Source organism: Panthera onca, chromosome C1 (genome assembly GCF_046562875.1).
Source record: "Panthera onca isolate mPanOnc1 chromosome C1, mPanOnc1 haplotype 2, whole genome shotgun sequence".
Lineage (NCBI taxonomy): Eukaryota > Metazoa > Chordata > Mammalia > Carnivora > Felidae > Panthera > Panthera onca.
This window is the reverse complement of record NC_138346.1, coordinates 212970432-212990403: the sequence shown is the minus strand read 5'-3', so window position 1 is coordinate 212990403 and position 19972 is coordinate 212970432. Positions and strand designations below refer to the sequence as shown.

General features: G+C 59.1%; 3 protein-coding genes across 9 annotated transcripts; 2 read left to right on the top strand and 1 right to left on the bottom strand.

Moving 5' to 3' along the window:
* Window positions 1-421: 421 nt before the first annotated feature.
* On the bottom strand, window positions 422-6189 carry FBXO2 (F-box protein 2). The gene is made up of 6 exons (XM_060624676.3): window positions 6089-6189; window positions 2458-2835; window positions 1891-2020; window positions 1715-1810; window positions 1102-1237; window positions 422-860 (listed from the first exon to the last, which is right to left on the bottom strand). The coding sequence occupies exons 1-6, from the start codon at window positions 6108-6110 to the stop codon at window positions 726-728; spliced, it is 897 nt and encodes a 298-aa protein (XP_060480659.3). The 5' UTR covers window positions 6111-6189; the 3' UTR covers window positions 422-725.
* Window positions 2687-11901, top strand: FBXO44 (F-box protein 44). Of its 5 annotated transcripts, none has more exons than XM_078452428.1 (6): window positions 2687-2710; window positions 7647-7935; window positions 9362-9488; window positions 9640-9735; window positions 9847-9982; window positions 10773-11901. In XM_078452428.1, the coding sequence occupies exons 2-6, from the start codon at window positions 7671-7673 to the stop codon at window positions 10914-10916; spliced, it is 768 nt and encodes a 255-aa protein (XP_078308554.1). In that variant the 5' UTR covers window positions 2687-2710; window positions 7647-7670; the 3' UTR covers window positions 10917-11901. The 5 variants fall into 5 exon arrangements, with proteins under 5 accessions (XP_078308554.1, XP_060480663.1, XP_078308555.1 ...); XM_060624680.2 differs by lacking the exon at window positions 2687-2710 and adding an exon at window positions 6451-6554; XM_078452429.1 differs by lacking the exon at window positions 2687-2710 and adding an exon at window positions 6611-6723 and having other exon boundaries at window positions 9362-9459.
* A 644-nt stretch (window positions 11902-12545) lies between these two features.
* On the top strand, window positions 12546-19883 carry FBXO6 (F-box protein 6). 3 transcript variants are annotated; one of them, XM_060624679.3, is made up of 6 exons: window positions 12546-12657; window positions 15331-15626; window positions 17536-17662; window positions 18087-18182; window positions 19046-19181; window positions 19433-19883. In XM_060624679.3, exons 2-6 carry the CDS (start codon window positions 15362-15364, stop codon window positions 19619-19621), a joined length of 813 nt encoding a protein of 270 aa, XP_060480662.2. In that variant the 5' UTR covers window positions 12546-12657; window positions 15331-15361; the 3' UTR covers window positions 19622-19883. The 3 variants fall into 3 exon arrangements, with proteins under 3 accessions (XP_060480662.2, XP_060480660.2, XP_081652582.1); XM_060624677.3 differs by lacking the exon at window positions 12546-12657 and adding an exon at window positions 12832-12959; XM_081796456.1 differs by lacking the exon at window positions 12546-12657 and adding an exon at window positions 14046-14139.
* The last annotated feature ends 89 nt before the right edge of the window (window positions 19884-19972 follow it).

The following is a 19972-nucleotide window of genomic DNA, read 5'->3' as shown; positions in this document are numbered from 1 at the left end:
GGAGAATTCGTGTGCTAAGTGAGAGGCTACCGCCACCCACCATCCTGGTCTCAGAAAGGAACAGGACGAGGACCAAGAGAGGCCTGGAGGGCAACCCCCCCCCCACTCCCGCCGCCCCCGACAGACACACACACACACACACACACACACACACACACACACACACACCCTGTTCTGGCCTCTGGGCAGCTTGGGTGTCAGTCAGGCGCCAGGCCCAGCTCCCCACTCCTTGGCCTCACAATCCCGGCCTTTGTCCAGCCGGCCCGGGGCCTGGCTGGCTCTGTACCGGCCCAAGGGCCTCTGGAAACCAGAGCAGCTGGAGCCCCACCAAGTATTTTTCCAGGCTGGGCCAGGGGCCCCCAAGAGACAGAGGAGGATGCAAAGGGGGCGGTGTTCATTCATCCGTTTGTTCATTCATTCCTTCCTTGGACAAATATTTATTAGGTGCCCACTTTGCGGCAGGCATTGTACTAGGTGCAGGGGATTCAGCGGTGGGCCCGACCCAGGCCCATACCCTCACCCATCTTATTTTCTAGATGCACATATACGCCAGCAAAACTCCTCTTTCCCAGTGTGGGGGCTGGGCTGGGAGAGTGGGGCAGGAGAGGAGTGTGTGGGGGTGGGGGTGAGGTGGGGGATGGAAAAAGTGAGGGGGCTACTGACTAAGGCCTATCTACCCCAGGCCTCTGCACCTCCAAGAGGGCTGAGGTTGGAGGAGGGGTCACTCAGGGCTCCACCCACACGCTGCTGTTGGTCACTCGGGCCCCGAACCAGCCCTTCCAGTAGACGGAGTCCTGACCCCCATGTTCGAAGCGGACAAAGCGGACACCGGGCCCATAGTCGGTGAAGGTGTGGGAGATCTGGGGGGTGGAGGTAGGAGGGTCGGGTTAGGGCCCTGACGCCTCCCCCAGCCACCCCACCCCAGCGCACTTTCCCAACCCCTGGCCCGCCCCCTTTCTGGGTGTCTCAGCCAGGGTCCCTCACCCACACCTCTCGGCCAAGTCTGCGTTACCCCGGCCGCGCGTGCCATGGGCGGGGTTTCCATGAGCCCCGCCCTTCGCTCCCAGGCCCCGCCCCGGCCCCCGGAGCCTCCAGGCTCACCTGGATCCAGCCATCGTCGCTGTCTGGGGGCACCGCCACCTGCCCGCTGCTGAACTCGGCCAGCACGTCCTCGTGCTCCGACAGCAGCTTCACCGTGAGCTCGTACAGGCAGCCGGCGTCCCTACGGCCCGAGTACCTGCCCCGAGGGACAGAGCGAGGGCCGGGGGACCCTGCTCAGCCGGTACTGCGGGCCCTGCCTGCTACCGAAGTTCTCATTTCCGCCCAACCCCGCCGGCCGGTACTACTAAGGTCCCCGTCTTACAGATAAGGAAGCTGAGGCCAGAGACAGCGTGGATTCGCCCAAGGTCCAAACCCCAGGGACTACACCCCAGGCCGGCCAGACCCACCCCCGGGGCTAAAGCCAGCCCACAGTGACAAGTTTTGTTTTTTTAATTGCCCACCTTTGAAAGTCAGCAGGACAGGTGGGTTTCCACCTTCTCCCGAAAACCCCGTGGCCCATGTAGCCACAACCAGTAGAGTTGGGAGGCCCCGGCCCCTGGGGCAGGGCAGCGGCTCCAGGTCGCCCCTCCCCCCCCCCCACAGCCCTGCTCCCTCCCTCCCCCCTCTCCCTTCCCCTCCCTACCGTCCCGGCCCCACCCCCAAGGCCGCTCACCAGTCCTTCACCACGATGGCCGGCTGAGCGGTGTCCAGCAGCTCCTCCCAGTAGCCCTCAGCCTGCAGGTCAACGACCTGCGCTTTGCGACACCACCTGGGGAACTGGAGTTAGGAGGGAGTGGAGACCCCTCCCCCCACCCCCACCCCCGTGCCCTCCATCCCGCTTCTCCTTACTCAAAGGAGGAGGCGAAGTACTTCTTGACGCTCTCGTCGTGGATGAATTCCACCCCACAGTCTCCGGGCAGGTCCTCCACCCTCCAGCCGTCCCCTCCGTGCTCCACGTCGCACCAGCCCTCCAGGTCCTCTGTAAGAGCACGACAGCCCCACCCTGGTCACCCACTCCCTGCTGAGGGTGTGGCCGGGCTGGTTCCCGCGCCATCAGTTGCGGGGCAGGGGAACGTGGTCCTTTAACGGGGTGGGGGGGGGGGGTGGTGGGGAGGCAGGTGATGCGAGGGGTTGGAACGGGAGGAATTTCCTGTTCGTCCCCAGGTTCTCTCTCCCTCCTGGGAGGGTCCTCCACGGGGCCCGTCTTGCCTCAGATCGTGAGGGTGGAAGGACCTGGAAAAGGGACCCCCCAGAGAGCAGGCGGCCCCAGGAGCCAATAATATGCACAGGATTCTTGTCGGGGCTGCCCCGCGGGGCGTCGTGCCGGGGCTTTATCCCATTTAGCCCTCCAAGCAGGCTGGCGTTGCTCCGGCCCATTTTGCAGCAGGGAAAGCTGAGCTCCCCGGGGCCGCTCACCTGCCCCGCACGGGTTGCGCAGAAGGTTGCGCCGCCGCTTGCTCAGGAAGTAAAACTGTTGCCAGTGGTCGCGCTCGTCCTCGGCGCCGCCCTCGGGCACCAGCCCCTCCTGCTGACACTTGAGCAGCCAGAGGGGGGCGCCGTCCACCAGCTCCTTCCAGCGCAGGCACACCAGGCGGCAGGCCTGCACCAGCTCGGCGGCCGGCAGCTCGGCCAGCACGCGCAGCAGCAGCGGCTCGGGCAGCTCCTGCAGGTACGCCGCCGCCTCCTCCTCCTCCTCCTCCTCCTCGGGCCGCTCCTCCCCGGCGCTCGCCTCCTCCGCGCCGGCTTCCTCCTGCTGCCCCTCCGGGCTCACCTCCTCCGGCTGGCCCAAGCTCTCTGCAGGCGGGGGAGGGGAGGGGGGCGGGGGCTGTGACTCTGCTCAGAATATCCCCCTCCAAGCTTCAGAACCGCGACGTGTCGGGTATCTGCCCCTCACCCACCCTCGGACGATCCGAAACCGGGGCCCGAGGCTCTGTGGCCAGAGACCGGCGCCCAGTGGAGGAGACCCCAGGGGGCTAGGGCCGCAGACCAGCGCCCAGTCGGAAGAGTTTCCTGGCAGGGCCAGTAAACCCGAGCGGTTAACAGCAACTGATAATCTGATCGTAAGGGCACCCATCTAATTGCACAAACTTGACTTCATCCACTCCTTTATCCTTACAACCGCGCCCTGAGATCCCTGCCTCCCCTCACCTCCTCTGGGGACGGTTCCCGGACTTCCCACCACGAAATCTTCTAGCCGTGGAGTTCCTGTCCCTCCTAGCGCTTGTCTTAGGGTGTGTTGGTTTGTAAACACCTCCCTCAGGACTAGAGTGAGTGCAAGAAGGCAGGAACTGGGTCTGGGACACTCACTGCTTCACCCCAGTGCCTGGCGTCTCGAACCCTCCCTGGCACACTGTCAGCAGCTAATGTTTCCTGGGCATTTAGCAAGAGCGAGACATTGTCCTCAGCGTTTTTATTTATTCCAAATCCTTGCAGCATCTCTCTGAGGTTGCTCCTCCTGCTGTCGCTATGTCATTGATAAAGAAACGGAGGCAATAGTGAGGTGAAACCACTCAGGATCACACAGCAAATGAGTGAAGACTGGGTTCAAATCCAGGCTCAAAAAAAAAAAAAAAATGCCCTCAATAAAATAGTTTGTTGACTTTGGAGGTGCCTTTGATTTTGACTCACCAAGGGTTATGCTGCTAGTATTAGGACAGGGACATGGGGATCTGAGGCCTGAAGGGAAAGGGGAACAGGGATCGTAATCCCCTGCTGGCCACAGCAGTATGACGTGGGGGCTCATTAAAAGAGAGCAGGTAGGGGCGCCTGGGTGGCCCAGTCGATCGAGTGCCCAACTCTTGGTTTCAGCTCAAGTCATGATCCTGGGGTCCTGGGATCGAGCCCCACCCCAGGCTCTGCACTCAGCATGGAGCCTGCTTGGGATTCATTCTCTCTCTCTCTTTCCCTCTCTCTCTCTCTCTTTCCCTCTGCCCCTCTCCCCTGCTGGGGCTCGCTCTCTCTCTCTCTCTCAAATAAAATAGACAGCAGGTATATCAAACAGGGAGATGTAATAAGTGCTCAAGAAAGGAAGGTCTTTTCACTCCCTCGTCCTATCCCTGGACCTCAGTTTCCTCATCTATAAAATGGGAGTAATCATTGTGCCAGGCCATTCGAACAGTGCTGATGTTCCAATCCCCTGGGGAGGGGGCAAGAGCATTCTAAAGTGTAAGGAGGTGGACAGACGTCAGGAGCTGCAGGCTAGACTATCTCCTGGAACCCAGCCGGCCTCAGCTGGGCCATCAAAACCTTGAGTAAGCAGATACTGAGTGCACAGTATCTCTGGAGGAGGAAGACACGGTGGTGAGGGGCTGGGACCACTCTGGGTGATGGGGGCGGGTGGGGGAGACTAGTGCTCTCAGATCTAGGATGGGGGGTTCCTAAGGGCTAGAGCCTGGAAAGCCCAGGCAGTGGTAGAAACAGGCTGAACCGGGGGTGGGGGGAGAACAGGCAGGGCCTAGACCCAAGTCTGGATGTTGGCGGGACCCCAGCCTGCCAGGCTTTACCGCCCCTCCTCACATGTAGCACATTCTCCCCCCTCCCACAGTCAGGCCCTTGAGAGCTGAACCAGGGTTTACCTCTTCTTCAGAGCCCAGAGCACACAGTCAGTCCTCCGCAAATCTTATTTAGTGAATCTGAGCACAACGCTTTCCTTCATTATTAGCTGCATTGGGGGGGGGGGGGGGCACATCTTTATGATGCGGGGGTTTTCCCTTTCTTTTTTGCAGAGAGGAAACTGAGGCCCAGTTTCCTCGCTTCTCCCAAGTCACACGAAAGAACAATGGGCAGACAGAAAGGAAAATGCCAGGCCCTGAAGCTGCATCACCTGCCTGTTCTGCTGCCCACAGCTCTCTGGGGAGCCAGCCCCAGTGTCCTCACCTCTCCAGCCCTCCCCCTGCCCTGCCCTGGCCCTGGTGGACACCTGATGCTCCCCCGAAAGGTGCACCTTGCCCAGTCCCCTCTTCTGGCCCCAGGCCTGGCACTCCAGGCCCCAGATCTAATTACAGCCCCCCCCCCCCCCAACCCCTTTCCAGTACACACAACTCCCCACATTGTTGCTGTCGGAAAGTTATCTGGCCCCTAGAAGCTGCCTCCCAGGCTGATTCACTCACCTACATTGGGCCCTGGAGTCCAGGGAATAGCTGAGCCCTGGGAAAAAGCAGGAGCCCATTCTGGGGCCCTATAGAGGGCGTGGCAAGGGGGTCACGGATTGGGAGCATGGGCTGAAGGAGCTGGGAGTTTCAGGACTGGGGAGAGAGGGGCTTGGTTACCGGAGCGTGCATCAGTGTTTCCTGTTGACTCCTCCAGGAAGGCCCACTCTCAGATGGGCCTGCTGGGACCGGGGTGGGGAAATCTGCAGGCAGGTTTTGTTCCCACCCTGACTCAGCAGGCAACCCCTACAGGCCCAGCAGGGAATTCGAGGGATGGGGAGAGGGGGGTCTTTGGTGCCAGGCAAGATGACTGGGCAGTCTCAGAGGGCTCTGAGCTGTGCCCCAACTCTCCCTCACCGCTGGCCTGATCCCCACTGGGCAACCAGCCACCCAGTTGAAGAGCAGTCCCTCCAGACAAGGGAGCCAAGGAGGAAGGCAGGGATGGGGTGAGGAGAGGCCGGTAACCCCAAGAAAGCCGTAGGGATACACGCAGTTCAAGGGCCAGAGCTGGCAAATGAAAGAAGTTGATGGGGGGGAAAAAAAAGCTTGCAGCCTCCGGCGTCCCAGATGTGTCCCAGACCCGGACCCAACAGACCCTCAGGAAGCTGAGAGGCGAGAATGTGGGATTACCCCTACACTATTCCCCCCCTCCCCCCCCCTCCCCCCGTAAATAGGACCCAGGAGTCCTCCCTCCCTGCCTGTCACCTCTGGAGGCCTCCAGCCACAGGGCTGTGCTCTTTTAAAACTGTTTCAAGGGCTTTGCGTGGGTGAAAGTTTGCCGCGCTCGGTCGCCGGGACCCCCTCGCTTTCTGATGCCCCCTCTCCGTAGCATTCGCTCGCCCGCCTGCCTCGGTCTCCCCTCCCGGGCCGAGCGAGTGGATCCGGGTGGCAGCGGCTACCTGGTTCACCGTCTCCGTCCATCGCTGCGGAGGGCGGTCTGGAGAGGAGGAGGAGCCGGAGCGCTGCGGGGCTGCGGGGCTGCCCGAGTCCCGCGGCGGCGGCGGCGAGTCCAGGCGCTGCCCGCGTCTAGGTCGGGTCCCGGCTGGCGGCGCCTCTTAAAGGCCCCCGCCTCCGCCCCCGCCCCGCCTTTGGCCCGGAGCCGGGACGCCCCGCAGTCTGGAGCGGTCGGCCCCAGGCCTGAGGCTACCGGTTCCAGGCGGACCCAGGAGGCAGGGAAAGGTCAGGAGTCGGATTTTTTAATGGGAATGGGGATCCGATTTGGGGTGTCTCCCAGCTCCCCCCAGGGGTGGCTGCTGGGAGGAGGAGGCGAGGGGGCACCGCGAGTGTGGGTCATGCGGAGGGTGCGGGGCGCGCCGCCCTGGAGGAGGGAGGAGGGCGGAGGCCCCTCCCCGCGCCCCACTCCAGGTAATTTTCCTACGTAGCGGTGGGGGGCGCGGCGCGGGGCGGGTCAAGGGGGGCGGGGCCGGGGCGGGGCCTGGCGGGCCGGGGCGGGGCCGTACGCGCTCGCTACTGCCGGCGGAGGTCCGCTCAGCCCCGCGACCCAGCGGGATCCGGCAGCGGCGGCTAAGCGAAGGTGACCCGGCGGGAGTGGGCGCGGGGAGCGCCGCGGCGGGGGCGCGGGCCGTCCGGGGCTGGGGGCCGGAGGGCGGGCGGGCGAGCAGGGCGATTTCCGGCCTCGCGGCAGTGCGCAGAGGGCGGCCCGGCGCGGACAAGGCCCAGGCCTGGGGCTGCGCGGCGCGGGCTCCAGCGGCGGCGCAAGAGGGAACCGGGGCCGGGGTCGCTTATCGAGGCTCAGGGGTCCAAGCCCCAGCTTTGGATTGGGGCACTTTAAAGCCACAACGCAGGGTGGGAAGCGCGCGCGCCGGGGGTCGTGGGGCTGAAAGCCCAGCCGCGAGGATGGAGATGGGAGTGTTGGAAAGGCCTTTCTTTCCCCATCTCCCACCCCATCTCCAGTCCCAGCTAGGGGGATCATTTACTCTGAGGCCTTGAGAAAGTCGCCTGAGCTCTTTAGACCTCCGTCAGACACCAGGATAATTATCCCCCCTGCCCCCAATCTCTCTCCCTCCTCCGTTGGAGGACTTGCTGGAGTGCTCTGCGGGGCTGCGCATTGTTATTCACACTGTAAAGACTTGCTTTTTGGAAAAGGCCGGCTCTAGAATCAGAAGACTCTTTCCCTCCTCTGTCTATGTGACCTTGGGCAGGTACTGGCACCCCTCTGGGCCTCCTTAGCGTCTTTTAGAGGCTGTCGTATGGTGGCAGTAAAATCAGTTACCATTTATTGAGCATCTGTTGTGTCACGGCATTTGAACCCATTTTAGTACAGTTCCTGGTCCCATTTTTCAGAGGAGGAAACTGAGGCTCGGAGACGCTCGGTGAATTTCCCGAGACAGCAAGTGGCAGAGCTGGGATGGGAACCTCCACCACCATGGGGTGTTGCAAATATTCTGTTCTGGGGGAAGGGGCCGGCTTTGAAGGGTAGCTTCTCAATAACCACAGGGGGTTGTCCAGAAGCCACAAGCCATGGCCGTGGGGAACATCAACGAGCTCCCTGAGAACATCCTGCTGGAGCTGTTCACGCACGTGCCCGCCCGCCAGCTGCTCCTGCGCTGCCGCCTGGTCTGCAGCCTCTGGCGAGACCTCATCGACCTGGTGACCCTCTGGAAGCGCAAGTGCCTACGTGAGGGCTTCATCACCGAGGACTGGGACCAGCCTGTGGCCGACTGGAAGATCTTCTACTTCCTACGCAGCCTCCACAGGAATCTCCTACACAATCCATGTGCTGAAGGTGGGATGTAGGGTGGGGTCTGACCTGCCCCCAACACACACGGCTGTGACAGCAGCTGACTTTCATTACGCATTTACTATGAACCAGGCACTTTGGATGGCTTAACTCCTTAATCCTCCCACAATAATCCCAAGAGGTAGGTGCTGTTAATGCTCCCATTTTTCAGATGGGCAAACTGAGGTCGAGAGTGGCATTTTGCATTCCACTCTTAAGATTATTTCCCCAGTGAGGGACTGTTGACCAGTCAGGACTACTTGTGCCCAAGACACAAGACCAGGAAATCAGAGCCATAATTTGTTGGCCTGGATCCCAGACTCCAGGGCTAGGCGGACTAGGACTGTCCCAGAGTGCAAAGGGGACTTTACTCATGGGAGGATGAGAGATCCACTCTTCCTCCCAGCGTATTACAACAACAGGTAAAACAAAATTTCTACATCACCTAGAGCTCTCTTTTTCTCTTACTGCATAGTAACTCATTGGCCAGGCACTGGGATGGGATGGGATGGGATGGGAACCTCATTTTCTAGTATATGACCAAATTCTGGAGCACAATGACAATGAAATAACTCCAAGCCGTCCAGAGCTTTCAGATGCCTGCCTCACTTGACTCCCCAATGGCCATGACCATGGACCTTGGCACTCTATGGTCCATTAGCCACACCTGGCCCAGGAGCTGAAACTAGCTTTTGTGATTTTAAATGGTTATATATCAAAAAAATAAAAATAAAAATAAAGACTAATAGAGATAGTATGTAGCCCACAAAACCTAAACTCTTTTGGCCCTTGGCAGAAAAAGTTTGCCAGCTCTTGTTCTTAACTCCAGTTTACAGAGGACAAAACCAAGCCTCAGAGAGGGAAAGCAACGTATCTAGGGTCACACAGCCTCATACTGGTAGAGCTGGGACTAGCTCCAGATCTGGCTGGCTCTGGCATCAGGGCGTTCTCCATCACAGAAGGGATCTGGTCACTCCCATGGTCGCATGTCTTGGGATTCCCAGTGGCAATCACTTGCCATGGTGCCTGGCGCACAGGAAGCACCTAATACAAGACAGCTACTGTTGGGGCGCCTGGGTGGCTCAGTCGGTTAAGCGTCCAACTTGGGCTCAGGTCATGATCTCACAGTTGGTGGGTTCGAGCCCCACGTCGGGCTCTGTGCTGACAGCTCGGAGCATGGAGCCTGCTTCAGATTCTGTGTCTCCCCCTCTCTCTTCCCCTTCCCCACTCCTGCTCTATTTCTGTCTCAAAAATAAATAAACATTAAAAAAAATTTTTTTAAGTAAAAAAAAAAAAAGACAGCAGCATCCCACAGCGTGAGGCTTGAGGGTAGCTGCAGAGATCCAAGGAGCAGATCCAGGAGGAAGGGGCACTTGTGAGAAAGGGACCACTGAGGGGCTTCCGTATGACGTGAGTTCTGCTTTCTGGCCAGAGGGCTTTGAATTCTGGAGCCTGGATGTGAATGGAGGCGATGAGTGGAAGGTGGAGAACCTCTCTGGAGACCAGAGGAAGGAATTCCCCAATGACCAGGTCAAGAAATACTTCGTGACTTCTTATTAGTAAGATCTGAGGCTGGGGAAGTCTTGGGGTGGGGGGAAGCCCAAGCCACTTCACCCAGGGATCTCCTGCCCCTGAGAGGGGCAGCCCTAACCCCCCAGTGCCCTAGTGCTGAGCCCCAGCCCCTCCCATCCCTCCGCCCGCCCTCCCCAGCACCTGCCTCAAGTCCCAGGTGGTGGACCTCAAGGCCGAAGGGTATTGGGAGGAGCTGATGGACACCACACGGCCGGACATCGAGGTCAAGGACTGGTGAGTGCCTGGGGCGAGGGCCTGGGGGAGGGGGGCCTGCCACTCAGGCGCCCCGCCCCCACCCTGCCCCCCCATCTCCGAGGCCCTGATGGGCCCTCCCTCTGCACGCAGGTTCGCAGCCAGGCCAGACTGCGGGTCCAAGTACCAGCTGTGTGTTCAGCTCCTGTCGTCAGCACATGCGCCGCTGGGGACCTTCCAGCCAGACCCGGCAACAATCCAGCAGAAGAGCGATGCCAAGTGGAGGGAGGTATGTGAACTGGGAAGAGGGCAGGTGGCATATTGCCCAAGGCTGAGACTGCAGTCGAACGGGCCTGGGTTCGGATCCCAGCTCTGCTGCTTCTCACCTGGGCACCAGCTGCTCGAGCTCGAAAAGACATCAGCGAAATGGTGCTGGTAAAGCCATGTTCGAAAAGGTTGGCGGGTTCTAGTTACTAATATCGGTTATTCCTACTATTTAGACCAGGGGGCAGCAGACACAAATATTTTAGGCTTCGGAGGCATTGCTGTCTCTATCACCTGTACTCAACCCTTCAGCTGGGCCGTTGCGTTGTGAAAGCAGCTATATAGACACGGCTGTGTGCCAGTAAAACTTCATTTACAAAAACAGGCAGTGGGCCCCTAGGCCATAGTTTGCCAATTGAGACCAGTGCTGTCCAGGAGAAATGGTCTATGTAACCAATAGCCACATGTGACTATCGAACACTTAATAAGAGCTAGTCCCTAGTGTGACTGAGGAATTACATTTTTAATCTTCTCTAGTTTTGATTAATTTTAACTGAAATAGCCACGCGTGCGCAGTGATGACCGTATTGGACCTCTTTCACTTTCCTTCAGTTCCTTTGAGCTGCGCTTGGGCAATCCTGTGGAGTGGACGGACCCAGGAGGACTCTGCTCCATTTTACGGATGAGGAAACTGAGGCAGAGAGGGGAAGGGGTCTGCCCAAAATCACAGAGTAGGACTAGAACTCAGTTCTGCTGACTGCTGGGCCAGCATTAAGACCTTGGCCCGTGACCTCTCTCCCTCCACCTGCCGCCAGGTCTCTCACACGTTCTCCAACTACCCACCCGGCGTCCGCTACATCTGGTTTCAGCACGGCGGCGTGGACACTCACTACTGGGCCGGCTGGTACGGCCCGAGGGTCACCAACAGCAGCATCACCATCGGGCCCCCACTGCCTTGACGCCCCCCAAGCCCTGATCCGCCAAACCCCGACTGGTAAACTGCTCTCAGAGAAGGGCTGGGTTAGGGAAGGGGAGGGGGGCCGGGCTCCCCCAGACCTCCTGGTTCATCCTTGCCCCTCAGTTGCCTATTTTGTGGAGCCTCACATGCCATGGGGGCCAGCGCTCTGCCCCAGGTCTCAGCCTGAGTGATGGCAGGGGAGGCCTGTGTGGGCTCCTTTAAGAGATGGGGCCCCTGAGGTTGGGGAGGTACAGGATGTTCTCCCAGGTTCCTCCAAGAGTGGTCTCCGAGCTCAGATGCCAAATCTAGATGCGTGTCTCCTACCTTCCCCTCCTGGGCCCTTTCTCCCTGTCTACACTGGGGGCCCTCAGAGCAAGGACAGTCAAGACATCTGGCAAGCCTGTGCCTGGCCTAGATCGTGCAGATGCTGGGAGGTGACCACATAGCTCAGACAGATCTGGGAGCAGAAGAGGAGCTGTGCTGGCCTGTCTTCTGCCCCTCCCAAGCTCTTTGCTCTGCCCGCCAAGCTCAGGCCTGGCCTGAGATGGGCAGGCCCAAGATGGGTTGTGGTCCAGGCCAGGTCTGGACTGACCTCATTATCGATGAAGCCCGAGAAGTCGGAAGTCAGATGGGTATCAGGTGGAGGCAGGATCTCCAGAAGACCCCTGGAGTCCTGTGCATGGTAACCCAGGGCAGGTGGGGGGCAGGATTAGACCCTGATTCTAAGAGCCGGGACATGTAAGCCCTGGATGAGATGAGTGGGAGGTTTTCAAGGACCACCCATCCACCTCCATGCCCAGATCACCTTCCCTGTGGCTTGGAAAACATCCCAAGCCCCTATCCCACCCCTGGAACTGCCGTTCCAGAACACCCCCCCACCCCGCCTGCCCAACCTCACTCCTTCCTCTCCCTCCTGCTGGAAGGACAGCTGTGCTGTGATTCTGCTCCTGCTGCATGCAGCTAAATAAAAGGTGTTCCCAGCCCAACCTGTGCCCTGTGGTTTCTGAGGGGGAAAGGCAAGTTTCATGGGAAGCCCTGCCCTGGGGGGTGGGGGGGAATATCTGGGTAGCCCTTGTATGCATCTCACTGCAGGCACCAGTTACCGCTTACTTACTTGGCCAAGAGTTTTACTGACATTAGATGAAGCCCCAGCATTTAGAATGGTATGCGGCACACAGTTGGTGCTTAATGTACTGTTTATCTCAGTAGCAAACTAGATTAGGGCCTCAGCCTTGGCAGGGACACCACTCACTAGCAGTATGGTAAACCAGTTAGTAAAAGACCCCTTTGGGGGAGATGCAGCCCTGACGAGTTAACGGGATGGCCTGGGCCAGGCACCCTGGCGCAGTGCACAGCCTGCACAACCCTTTGTGGTTGCCTTAAGTAGGTGCTTGATAATTATTTGTTGAATGAAGAAAGGAATTAATAAATTTAATCCCGACATAAACGCAGGGAGGTTTTTACTTTTGAGTAGATTGAGGCCTACGCGAAGCCACTCCCTAGTGAAGGTGAAAGCCATGCTCCAGCCCAGAGTTCCAGCAACCACCCTCTGCGGCGAGCCCCACCTCCCTCTATACCGGAAGGAACGGGTAAAGAGGTCTCAGGGTGACCCGCGCACAGGTGGACGCTTGGTTAGGAGAAAGCTCGGACTTCCCTGAGGGAGGAGAAAGCAAAGGGAAGACGTGGGATCCGGCTGCCGGGCCGCCCACCACCTGGAGGAGAAGAGAGCTTAAGGCTCCGAGGTCCGGAGGGCCCGCAGCGCCGCGGAGGCACCGACGACCTCAGGGTTCCCTTCCCTTGGCTGCGGAAGGAGCGGGCGTCGGGCCGGACGGCGTGGGGCGGGGCGAGGCGGTGGGCGCGGCCCCGGGACCCGAGGGGGGCGGTCCGAGCGCGGCGCGTGACGCGAGGGCGGGGCGGGGCGAGAGCTGACGGCGCAGCGGAGGGCGAAGGGTCCAGGCAGACCCGGAGCTCAGGTCCGGCGGGGCGTCCCGCCCCGCGTCCAGGTCGTAGTCCAGCCCGGGGGACGGGCGTGGGACAGGCGCGGGTAGGGCTTGGGTGTCCGGGACCCCCCGGGGTAGGGGGGGAGAGGAGGAAGGGAAGGGAGGGGCTGGGGGCGGGGCATTAACTGAGCCGGCGACGCAGTCTCGAGCGGGCGGGGACTCCGGGGACCGCGGGGCGGGGGGCGGGGCGGCGGTGGGGGCGACGCGAGGCGGAGGGGCAGCGTGGGGCGCTGTCGCCCAGGTCTGGTCACGAGCCGGGCCGGATCCCGCGCCGCCCGGTCCTGGCTCCGGCTCCGGGCCGTGCCGCCTGGGAGCGACACCCTGCCAGGGGCCGATCTGGGACCTCCCGGCAGTACCATGCCGGCGGGGGCCCGGGAACGGCCCCAAACTTTCCCAAGCCTCAGCTTCTGCTTTCGAGAAGTTGGCATGCTAACAGTACCTGGAGGGGGTGTTAAGAAGGTCGCGACTCGGGCTGGGGACGTGAGAAGCACAGGGTGCCCCGGGGTGGCTTCGCCTCCTGCCCCAGTCAGGCCTCGTCGGAGACCCTTGAAGTATAGAAACCAAGGGAGCGGGTGCTGGTGATAACGTTCAACCTCAACCGGAGCCAGAGACCAGACTCTGGACGCCTGGGTGAGGAGCTATTCGTACCTAAGTCTCCTCTAACTCCGACCCAGCGACTTTTATTTGGCGAAGACAGTGCCTTTAGAAGTTGCCAACATTTAAAAATTGACAGGTGGCGTATTTTCAAAATCGTTTAGAGTTGCTTCTGAAAAATCGGAAGACCTAGCCACACGCAGTTTTTCCCATCCTAGCATTATTGTGCAAGGTACAAGTACTTTTTTATTGTTCTCTGCCCTGCTGAAACGCTCCTCTCTGGGCAGGAACTAGATGATGCGCCCACCTCGTTTTTGCTGGGACGGTAGCTTTGGGAAGACTGTAGGCTGCTATGGAAAGTGAGAAATCTCAGAAACTCTGGGGGTGGGAGAATAGTTCCTCCTTCTCCCACCTGTAATCAGATGAGGCCCATCTGAGTGACAGTGGCTGGCCTTCCCTCCCCTCCTAGGGGATCTCCTTAGAGATCTGGATAAGCAGGCAAGATTCAGGCCAGGGTGACACTGTGAATTTTCCAGAACCCTTGTGCAATTCAGGTGTAGAGGGTGGAAGGTGTTCTTGGGGGCGAGTAACTACAGCTGCTGGACTGTTTTTGCTGTTAACGACAGAAGTGTAAGTAATGGGGGTCTGGAGCACTTCTTTACCCGCCCTATGTTAAGTGCTTTGCTTGTGCTAACTCAGTCCTCCTGGCCCTTCTGAGGTTGGGACAGTTGTTAGCTCCTTTTACAGCTCCCCACGCTAGCCACTGCAGGCCAGGATTCAAACCCAGGCAGGCTTGCTCAGGCTCCCTCAATCTGCTTTGCAGTTTCTGAGCATTTCAAAGTGGGTTCTGGCCTGATGCCCTAACCAGAATGGAGTTGGGGGGGGGGGGTGCTTTTCATTGGGGTGTTTCAGCACATCTGGCTTCCAGGCCAAAGTGAGCAATCTGGGGAGAGGAAGTTGGTTTCTCAGCACTAGCCCCACCGCTTAATGAAGTTGTGACGTGGAATATAAAATCTTTATTACGTCCCCAGACAGATAGTGAATTCCCAGCACCAAAATAACATCACCACAAACTCCTGCAGAGCCCACAGGCAACAGCGTGGCCTCGGCAAGGTCTTCCAGGCCACCAGGTCCACCATTACATTTTTTTTTTTTTTTTGAGAGAGAGCGAGCGAGCAGTGGGGCTCACCCAAAGCAGGATTTGTGCTCACCCAAAGTGGGGCTCCAAGTCATCTGATGCGGGGCTCGAACTCACGAACCGTGAGATCATGACCTCGGCGGAAGTCGATGCTAAGCCGACTGAGCCACCCAGGCGCCCCGTTAGGCAATTATTTTTTAATGGGGGGGGGGGGGCGGGAAGGGCCCCTTTAAATATTAGCTCCTAAAGTCTCTATTAATGTGTTTACTATACTCTTTTAAAAATGTGCGTAGCATGTGACCACTCCGTATTCTGACAGCCTACTCTGTACTGGAAGGACACTCAAATGCGCCGTCTACCCCTCTCGTTTCAAAAGCCCGGGTGGCTCAATCGGTTGAGCTTCTGACTTCGGCTCAGGTCATGATCTCACAGCTCAGCTCAGCTCCTGAGTCCAAGCCCCGCGTTGGGCTCTGTGCCGACAGCCCGGAGCCTGGAGCCTGCTTCAGATTCTGTGTCTCCCTCTCTCTCTGCCCGTCCCCCGTTCACACTCTCTCTCTCAAAAATAAATAAACGTTAAAAAAATTAAAAAAAAAAAAAAAAAAGAGCCCCTGGCTGAGGTCCCTGGGAATCCGAGGGGGTCCACCTGCTCGGTCAGGGCTCGTAACCAGTGTTGCCCCCCACAGGCCTGTGTGTGCACCCTACCTCACCCCAGCCATGGCCCCGGTCAGCATCAACGAGCTCCCCGAGAACATCCTGCTGGAGGTGTTCACGCACGTGCCCGCCCGCCAGCTGCTCCTGCGCTGCCGCCTGGTCTGCAGCCTCTGGCGAGACCTCATCGACCTGGTGACCCTCTGGAAGCGCAAGTGCCTGCGTGAGGGCTTCATCACCAAGGACGGGGACCAGGCTGTGGCCGACTGGAAGATCTTCTACTTCCTACGCAGCCTCCACAGGAATCTCCTGCGCAATCCGTGTGCCGAAGGTGGGTCGGGGGGGGGGGGGGGCTGCCCCCAGGCCGGTTCCCTCCCCTTTCCCGCCACTCAGGAGGCCTTGTTTACCCTCACGATTCCCACACTGTCTGGAACGTTCTCTCACACCCCTCCCACACTCCCCTGATTCCTCATTCTTCAGGTCTCAGTTCAGACACCTGCCCGCACCCCCACCCCCTCCCGCCCCGCATCTATCTATATCACATCCACTCTGTTCAGTTCCTTGATGACACTTTCGTTACCTATAATTACCTTATTTATCTCTTGGTCGTTTTTTTTTTTTTCCCCCTCTGCCACAGACTTCAAGGTCCAGACTTCATGGGTCTTGCTTGCCCCTCTCCGCCCAGTGTCCGCAATGATGCCTTCACATAGCAGGTGCTCAGAAAACGTTTGTTGAATGAACAGACTACACATTCACCGTCCTCTCTTGAGTTCGGTCTAAGCTGCCTAACATTTCTGGAGGGGCTTCCTCTGCATCAGGCACTGGACTGAGGTCTTCACAAATGTCATTATCCTCCTGTTATCCCTATTACCCAGATGAAGGAAATAAGGATTTCAAGAGGTGACTGCATAATTTGAGGCCCCTGCGTAGCTCTTAATGTTCTCTTATGTCTGCCAGTGGTTTTTTCCCTTCATTGAACACCTACCACATCCCAGGCACCGGGCTTCTTGTTGGGGCTACAGCAGCAATCGACTGAGGCGTAGTTTGTACGCTCGGAACCCCTTTCACGTCGGTTTTCTCTCTTGACCCTCACAAGGATCCTGAGAGTTGACCGAATAAGTAGGTTGGCTCCATTTTATAGATGGGGAGTGCTAGGCCCGTGATGAGCGTCCTACCGGAAAATCCAGAACTGCCCAGTTGCTGGGGCCTGGTCCTGACTGATAAGGGCCCTCGGGCCCCTCTCTGAGGCCCCACAGACAGTGGCCCAGACACCCAATCTCTCTGCCTGCCCCAGATTCCACTCCGAAGCGACCCAGCTGAGCTGCCGGCTCAGCTCACACAGCTTCCACAGAGCCCGCCTGCAGCCTGTGCCTGGCTCAGGCCCACAGCTGGATTTCTGTGTTGTTCCCCTGGTTCTCTACTGGTGGGCCCCGGGGCACCCAGGGAATAGGTGTGGGCTTCTAGTAGAGGGAGGAAGAGAGCAATTTGGAAAAGCTCCCTTGGTGACTGTTCTGGAAAGCCTTGGTAGAGAAACACTGCTGTTTTTTTAAGGTCCTCTCAGCTCAGTCGGAATGTCTGAACGGGGAGACCGGAACCTGCCAGGCCAACCTGGTGGGGATCACGAGTATGGGGCCACCACATGCCACCAATGCAGAAGACGCCCACCCTCACGGTTATCCCTCCTGGCCTGGGCAGAGGGGGGTCTGAGCTAGCCCAGAAGGTTCCCATGACCTGCCACCAAACCCACAAACCAGTCCTCGGGCCCCCTTGGATCTCAGTTACATAGCTAGGGTGTCAGGGGAAACGTCAGTCAAGTCAGTGGGCCACGTTGGGACAAACTGACATTAGCCATTAAGAACAGGAGTACCATCACAGGCCCTTCATAACTTCATGTTTTGAGAACTGAAACTTGGGTATTTCCCAGAGCCCTCCAGCAACAGTGTGAACGAAAGGAAGGAAAGGCTAGTTTAGAATTTCTGGTAATACTCTCTATTTTTCCCAGCTTTATGCTACAAGTAGAGCCCGTCAGGGACAAGGCGGGACAGGGAGGGTCCCGGATCAGAGCCCACATGGTGGGGACGGGGGAATGTGCTGGAGGAAAGGCACTTTGGAGGGGTGCTCGCCTTGAGATGGGAGCTTGAGTAAGCCCAGCCTTATACCTCCCTCCCTCCTGACAGCAGGAGGGAAGGGCCAACTGTACACTTACCCAGGGGAATCTGACCTTGGTCCGTTTCTCCTAGAGGATATGACCTCCTGGCAGATCGATTCCAACGGCGGAGACCGCTGGAAGGTGGAGAGCCTCCCCGGAGACCACGGGACGGACTTTCCCGACTCCAGAGTCAAGAAGTACTTTGTCACATCTTTTGGGTAAGGGACAAACCACCGAGCCGGCAGTGTCGAGGGGGAAGGGGGTCAGGACACCTTTTGCCAAACCTCAAGCTTCAGCGAGGGCCTCTCTCTGCAGCTGGAGGAAGTGGAAGCCTAGAACAGGAGTCCTTAGCGGCCTGGATTCATGGCAGGGGGGGGCGGGGTGGGGGTGGTGATTAGGGTAAGTCAGAGGTATCTTCTGGTTCCTAATCTAGGAATACGAGTTCACCAAGGTGCCCTCTTTGGGACCCTTGGACTGGGGTCACATGCCACCGAGGCACAGGTGGGTCAGACCCCTCCCCCATGTGTTTCTCATAGGCCAGCACCAGCCAGTGGCCGCGGTCCCACAGCAGCCGGGGGACACTGCTGGGTCCTGGCCACGGCGCACACCCGGGAAATGTCCACCTTTCCTTATGCTCCACAGGATGTGCCTCAAGTCCCAGCTGGTGGACCTCAAGGCCGAGGGCTACGGGGAGGAGCTGCTAGACACGTTTCGGCCTGACATCGTGGTTAAGGACTGGTGAGCAGGGCTCGGGCCGCGCTCTGCGTCCTCCCCTCTTTCCTTTCTGGGAACACCCATAGGCAGTGCCCAGTCTGTGCCTGGCAGTGTCCTGGGGTCGGGGCTGCCCCCAGAGCCGGTGGACCCGGCACTTGCTCATTCAGTGCTTCTGGGCCCTCCTGCCACCCTGCATCGGCACGTGTTAATTCCAGTTTACAGATGGGGAGACTGAAGCCCGCAGATAAAGTGTCACCAAACAAGTACTGAAGCAGCAGAGACACCAGGACGCACCCTCCCCGGACTTTGCTCCACGCCTCCCGCCTATCTGCCTCCCCTCCCCCTTCGCCGTGCACCCCTCAGCTCTTTCCCAGGCTCCTACTTGGCACCCAGAGCTCTGCAAGACTCTGGCTTGGCCCAAAGCAGCAGGGGCAGGACCCCAATTCCAGCCAGGCCCTAGGCCGCCACTCAAAGCATCACGGATGGGGCTGGAGGGGCATCCAAAGCTGCAGAGGGGTGGACAGCCAGAGGGTGAGCTCCATACCAGCCCCTGTCACACAGGCCACCCCTTAAATCTCCCACCACATCTCCAGTCTGATCCATGATAACGTACAGGTGACACAGCTCCCGCAGCCCAGGCCTTGATCCGTAAGGACTCTTTTGTTGTGTTAAAGGGACATCAGCACAGGATACCCAAAAGGGATGCTGCTTTGCTCCACTGCCCCAAGGGCACAGTAGGGCCCAGGGAGCAGTGAAACCAGCGGGGCCTCAGGGGCAGAGCAGGGAAATCCAACTCAGAGCTCCAGTTTATGGGGCTGCCACCTCCCCCACCTCCAGGGCCACCTTCTGTCTTGGGGTGCACAGTCCTGAGCCCCACCCTCCCCCAGGTTCGCCGCCAGAGCAGACTGTGGCTGTACCTACCACCTCCGCGTACAGTTGGCCTCAGCCGACTACATCGTCCTGGCCTCCTTCGAGCCCCCGCCCGTGACCATCGATCAATGGAACAATGCCAAGTGGACGGAGGTGAGGCCTCACCTGCTTGCCCTTCACCACCTGCTTCTCTCAGGGCCACGAGGGCAAAGAAACAAGGGTCAGCCTCAGGGCACAGAAGGCCCCAGCTCTCCTGCCTGGAGCCCGTGGTGTCCAGCCGGGGGGTGGGGGTGGGGGGGCTCTCCCCTGCAGGACCTGGCTCTTCCCCTCTCCAGCGGGGTGGTCACCCCATCTCGTCCCTTCCCCAGTCCGGGCGATCACTTCTTCCTCTCCCCACCCCCCAGGTCTCCTACACTTTCTCAGATTACCCTCCGGGCGTCCGCCACATCCTCTTCCAGCACGGGGGCAAGGACACCCAGTTCTGGGCAGGCTGGTATGGGCCCCGCGTCACCAACAGCAGCATCGTTATCAGCCCGAAGATGACCAGGAACCTGGCCCCCTGCACAGCTCAGCCTGAGACCACAGAGGGGTAGGAGAAGGTTGTCTGCCTGCCCTCCTTCCCTCACCTCAGAAGGCCCTTCTGACAGCCTGTCATCTGATAGCCATTCATCCGTCCTCTGTCTGGGCCAACTGACTGCCAAAGGTCTCCTCCGGCGGAGCGTGTAGCCGGCAGCGAGGGCCCCTGCCCCTGGAGCTCCTGCCCCAGTTCCAACCTTGGGGAAACCCACCAGTTTGTGGGAGCCCCCAGTCATTTGCTCTGACATTTTCTCACAATAAATGTTTTCCGTAAAACCAGCCTGGGGTTGGGTTTACGGGTGGTGGGGGTGTCCCTGGCACTTTGGGAGAGAAGCAGCCCCTCCTCCCAAGTTAATTTGGCTGCTCCT